At 46.2% G+C, this 6,140-nt stretch overlaps 1 protein-coding gene across 2 annotated transcripts in view; it reads left to right on the top strand.

Moving 5' to 3' along the window:
• EFEMP1 (EGF containing fibulin extracellular matrix protein 1) overlaps positions 1–6,140 on the top strand; it is a 114,419-nt gene that overhangs the window by 101,280 nt on the left and 6,999 nt on the right. For both annotated transcript variants that reach the window (XM_006021566.1, XM_025201595.1), the window contains one exon: positions 1,482–1,601. In XM_006021566.1, the coding sequence (XP_006021628.1) occupies positions 1,482–1,601 (120 nt within the window). The remainder of the gene's footprint in view (positions 1–1,481; positions 1,602–6,140) is intronic.

Consider the following 6,140-nt stretch of genomic DNA (forward strand, 5'->3'; position numbering starts at 1 on the left):
AGTGTAGGGGGTGCCAATTGAGGTCCCTGCATTGAGAGAGGGAGTGGGGCTGGGGCAGGAGCAGGTGCTGCCTGGCCAGGGCAGAGTGAGGCATAGGACGGAGCTGCAAGGAGCTCGTCCAGGTGACACAGGGAGGGGATCTGTGCACAGGGTGAGGGCAGGCTGCTACTGTGGGCTGGGGCTGGCTCCAGGCTCTTTCTGGCGGGGGGGTTGGGCTGAGGCTGTGCTTGGGGCAAGCAGTGGTGGTGCTAGGATGGGGGCTACAGGGTGGGATACAGCCACCCCAAAATTCACCATAGCCCCCCCGCACCAAATCCTCCCTCCCAGTGCCCCCGCCACCCAACCCAAACACAGTCCCAGCCCAACCCCCTCGACAGGAATAGCCTGGCACTGACTTCAGCCCCAAGCATGCAGCAGGCAGCCAGCCCTTGCCCCATGCGCAGATCCAGGATGCACATGCCCCCCATGCCTCCTTTGCAGCGTGTGCAGCGGCAGGAGCTGCCCTTCGCCGTACCCCCGAAACGAGCTACTCTCAGCTCCATCCTGTACCTCACTCCACCCCAGTTGGGCAGCGCCTGCCCCTGACCCAGCCCCACTCCCACTCCATCCCTCATGACAGGGGCCTCAATCTGCCCCCAGCATGCCCCTTCTCCCCAGCAGACTTACCAGCCAGACGCATCTCTCCAAGCTGCCAGGCTTGCATATCGACAATCGGATTGGTATCGGTCAACGTGGCTTTTTAATAATCGGCCATTGGTATTGACCCAAACAGTCTTTATCAGTGCACCCCTACTTTCTTAATAGGGAACAGGAGAAAGTTTTACACAAAGAACTCCACACCCAAGCAGAAGAACTGAGCTCAGGTCTCAAACAGGCACATTAGCCTACTGCTGTGCCACATCTGAATTCTATTACTTCACTTTTTTCACAATAATGGGAATTATTAAATAGAATTAAAATGAAATTAAGATTAAATAGCATTTCATCCTAACATGGTCTTGCAATCAATTGATCAACTTGCAAAGTTTCAAAAGCCAAATAAAAATGGGACATAGTAGACAGTGTTTGAAGGCAAAAAATGGTCCTTAACATCTTCCTAAGGCTATTTCATATTAACTGCACTGCAAGTTACATACACAGACGAGGGTAAAATATCTCTCAGAGCTAAGCCGCCAAAATGTTTGAAATAGAAAAATATGTGGGCTCTCTTTTCTCAAGCCTATTCTGAAACTGTGTTGATATAATCTCTACTTACCTAAATGCATTTCATTACAGTTTCATATTTGGAAATAGCTAAAAAAATACCAGTTGAATTTTCTTTTTTTGGAGACAACTTTAAGGTGCTGAAGTGTAATATCCATTTCAGATTTTGAAGAATTTCTTTTTTTTAGACTGGGTTTATTTTATTTCTATTAATGGTTAGTCTTTGTACAAAGTAGATTTTTAAGACAATAAGATCTAACTGTTTCTTTGCTCTCCAGATGTTGATGAATGCGGAACTTCAAGTTACATATGTCACTATCAATGTGTCAATGAACCAGGGAAATTCTCATGTGTCTGCCCTGAAGGATACCAAGTAGTAGGAGGTAGAACATGCCAAGGTAAGTGCACTAGCCTTAACATTTTAACTACTGCAATATTAATGACCACATTTAAAACAAGACTAAGACTACATGCCATAGGGATGTTTATACTACACTAAGAGAGATTGGACACTTGTGTGATAACTGATCACATAACTTACATTAGTTACATTTTTTACATTTTTATTTTTCTCTGGAGAGTTTTATGATTCCAAGATAAAAAATTTCAAATGGAGTGCCTAAACTTAGGCCATCACGTCCACTTTCAGGCACATAAAGAAGGGGCCCAATATTCAGAGATGAAAGCTGCCCAGTTGTTTTAGGTCTGTAAACATGGATTTGCACCAACTGTTACAGTTTTAAAAGGTTCCTAAGTTATACCATAAGTGATGGACAGCTGCTGTCTCCAATAACAGAAAATAGGTGTAAAAAAATTAGAAATACGTTAAATCCACAATATGCTTATGAAGTGCAAACACCAACAGCCCTGAAATCAGTTTTCTTTTCTATCTAGTACTAAGTGCTCTGCAGGGGCAAATGTTAAATGAAGGAAGTGAGGTATTCTCCATCACCAAGGAGAGTAACTTATATTATGAACTTTAAGCATACAATTTCCATCACTATTTTGCAGTCTCAGTAGTAACTGCACAGTTGAAGTTACAACTAAGCTAAACTTTAATGTGTCAATTCTTTCCCATAAGCATCCTAAGAAAATCTACTTTCCACCTGCAGTTTGTCCTGCCTGTTTTCTTCCCAGCAGCAATTAAAAAGAAGAAAAAAGGGAGCTTGGTATGATAAAACATCTTGAAGATCTTTTTTCAGTTGTGGAGAAGCATAATGCTTTAAATTCATCTCCTCTGGGATGGCTGGATTTAGAAAATTCAAATTTATTCCATTCATTTCTTCTCAAGGATAATGGATGCTTTTTAGTATTTTTAAAAGCTCTTTTGAAATCCTTGGCATGCCCTGGCAAAGACTATAAACTCAGTTAACTGTTTATATACCAGTGAAATCAAATTTTCCTACTATTTTTAAGAGCCATGAATATTAACACTGACCACAGAGAAAACACAGTAATCATTTCCTTACTATTCTCATCCTCCCTGTAGCCCAGCCACCTGTTATCTGCATTTTTATGCTCTATCCACCCCTAACCCTCCTGGCAGTTACTCTTGAGTCCCAAGCAAGTTTACACATGCAGCTCCTATCAGAAAGGGTGAGGAGATAGTGGTGAAATATTCACACACCCAGTCACTCCCCTCAAAACTTGCTATTTGATGTAGCAACTCCCCCAGCACTACTCTCTGCAAATTTTAGGGCTACACTGCACCCCACCCTCCCCAATGAGGCAGAGTAAAAGTTTTCTATGTTTTGTCTTCAGCTCCTGCAAGGGGAGTATTAGGGACAGGTATAGACAGAGTTTCAATGCACGCATATACACCCCCAAGAACCAAAATCTCCATTACCATCTTTGATGATATAGAGTGGGGAGGCATTTCCTCCATGTAATAGGCATTTCTTTGGTCATGATGGAATTAAAAAAAAAAGTTATTTAACTCAAGGAAAGAGAAAAAAGCAGTCTTAAGTTCCTGGAAACCATGTGGCATATTAATTACTGTACCAACCATGCAAGACTGAGATGACCTGTTATTTGGAACACTAACATACAAATCAGTGGGGCTGTACTGGCAGAGTGAAAAAAGCAAATCACAGGCATCTCACAAAGTGCAGTGGAGCTCAGTTTCATCTAAGTGTCATAGCCATGGGAAAGCAAAGCAGAAAGTCTGTGTGGGTGCATACAGACATTTAGTGAGGTTAGGGGAAGGTTAAAGCAAGTCACTCGATCTAAGGTGAATTGGGATTGGGGAGGGCAAGCAGGGAGGGTCAAGGCCTCGCTGTCAATCCCCAAGGCCTAGGGGAGTGAGGGGGCAAGCAGAGTCTGCAGAAGATTGGGGACAAACAAAGTATGCAGGGACAAGCAGGATCTGCGGGGGGAATTGGGAAGATAAGTGGGGTCTGTAGGAGGGAACAGAGGGCTTCAGCAGGGTCCACAGGTGGCTTCAGGGGTTGGGGGAGGCTCTCTTACCCCCCTTCCAACACCAGGGGCTATTTTTAGCCCACCACCCCAACCCCAAATAAACAACGCTCTCCCACAGCAAGCCTGCCCCACTCCAATCCCACCTGCCCTTCTGCCCACTCCAGTTTACTTTGATCGGCTCCCTGCACCAGGAGTGGTTTGCAGGATGTGGGGTTTGGTGGGCTTGGGGGTGGAGGGGTTGTCCATCTGAGGGAGGCAAAAGAGGTCAGGGAGCTAAAAGTAGCACAGTGCCAGGGGACAGGTAGGAAAAGCACAGCCCTGGAGCTGGGGCCAGCAGCTGGGCTTTCCCAGCTACAGGGCCGTGCTGGGAAATGTACAGTTTCAATTAGACTGGTCTTGCCTGACCTGATCCAAGTTCGACTACCTCGGAGGTACAGTTAACTTAGATAGGGTCAGCCATTTTTAGACCTGAGCTTTGGTACAATTTGCACTTAGATTTCTAGTTAGGTCAATCTAAGTGTTAGCTCCACACCTGGGTGAACTAAATTAGATCAGGTGGCCACTTTTATTATGATCTAACCTCTCTGAAAATCTGTTCCTAGCCTGTGAAACAAAGGCAAGAAAGGCAGGAAGGCAGAGCAAAGTGGCAGAGCTAATAGGCAGGGGTAGGAGATGGGAAGGTCAAAAAAGATAACCGAGGCTACTTTCAGCCAGATGTGTCAGAAACAGGATATCAAGGCTCACATCCTATATTTCCTCTCTTCCTTCCTATTCACTTCCCTGTAGATGTTCACCCTTCATTGCCAGAACAGAGCTACCACTTCATCATTTTCCTGCCCCTGCAGTTAACCCTTTCACTGCAGCACAGGCCTCACCTCTTTCCCAGGTGTAATCTTTTTATTTCCTAAATCAGTCTACCACTGCATTATCTGTTTGCATTAAAATACTGTCCACAAACCTAACAGAAATTCTCAGACATAAAAGTTGGAGATAAACACAAATAAAATTAATTAACTAAAGCCATATTAATTAAAATGTTCATTTCTGTATGCAAAAAAGCAAACCTTTCAAATCCAGCCAATTCAAAATAAGCCTCCTAATCAACATTAGCCATGACCATCTATCAGCCTTCTCCTCTCCATCAGAAATCTTACTTCTAGCAGCAAATGGCTCAGCAAGCTGCAGATACCTTGTTGCTGGCTATGCTCATTAATAACTCAGTACCTTTGAGGCAAGACCAAATAAATAGATATATTCAGTTTTTCCACTGGAGACTCAAGCTGTTGTCAGACATGCATTTGAAGTGGCCCAAATTCTACCTCAGTGCTGTATTGACATGCAGTTCAGATTGCACACCCCCACTGGCATACTTCAAAATCACGGCCATGGCATGCAGTGCCAGGGCTTTCCAACTAGGGTGTGTGACAGGGGCCTGCTTGGTTTACTGGCATTTCACACTATGCACCCATCCACAGCCTCATAGACTCACAGTCAGAAGGGACCTCAAGGTTGGTCTAGACCAGTGGTTCTCAACCTCTTTAGGCTCAAGGCACCTTGAATTAGACTCAGGACACCCCTGAGACGATGCTAGCTCTGAGCTTTCATACTAATAAAGCAATACTTCTGTTGCAAAGAACTCAAAGATTAGAACATGGCAGAATGTTTATGACACTGTAGGCACATCTGCATGTAGTTAGTCACGATTAAAGGTACCACGCATTAGCCTAATGTGCAATAACTGATTTTTGTCAGGTGTCTACACATGCAGGCAACTGGCACTAAAATTAGTGCCAGTTCGCACCAGTCCTGCCATGTTGCCCTGTGGCCACTGTGAGGAGCTCCAGCCTCTGACCACTGCCAGCATTTGGCAGCCATCTTGGAAACTCTGATCCCTGGCCATCCTCTTCCCTGCCCAGGAGCCATGTGCCCAGTGCAGGGGCAGCTGGCGGCAGCTCCCACCTTGCCCACCCTGCCTCTCCACACTGTGGGTGCTCCTGCCCCCACCAGTAACACCCAGCACCCCATTGCTCCAGCCGCGTCCCTGCCAGTGATGACCAGTGCCATGTGCTCCTGCTGAGCATGGTACTGGCCCTGCTGCCCCCAGTAAGTCCCTTCCATACCCCCAGGCTCCAGGAGAGCTACACACCCGCCAGCGCTGCCCAGGTATTGACTGCAGGAGGTGCTGGCCAACCCCCAACTCCTGCACTCCTCGCTCCAGCTCACCTGCCCTGCCACCCACACCCCCCTTACGCCTTGCCCACCCCCAGCACCACTCTCAGGACATGCACATGTTCAAAACAAAAAAACTTTATTACCTTCAACCTTCACCCCCACCCCTCAACAAGCAGAATCCCCTCCCCCTCAACTAACAGAGCCCCTCCACCACGCTCCCCACCCACCAACTATAAAAAACCAGCTTACAAATGGAAACACTATTTATAATATTTTAGGTCTTCAAGCCCAGAGTGGGGAGCCATGGGGGGAGGGGGGGCTAGGGAACAGCCCCAGGGCACGTGCAG

This window comes from Alligator sinensis, unplaced genomic scaffold, assembly GCF_000455745.1.
Source record: "Alligator sinensis unplaced genomic scaffold, ASM45574v1 scaffold432_1, whole genome shotgun sequence".
Lineage (NCBI taxonomy): Eukaryota > Metazoa > Chordata > Crocodylia > Alligatoridae > Alligator > Alligator sinensis.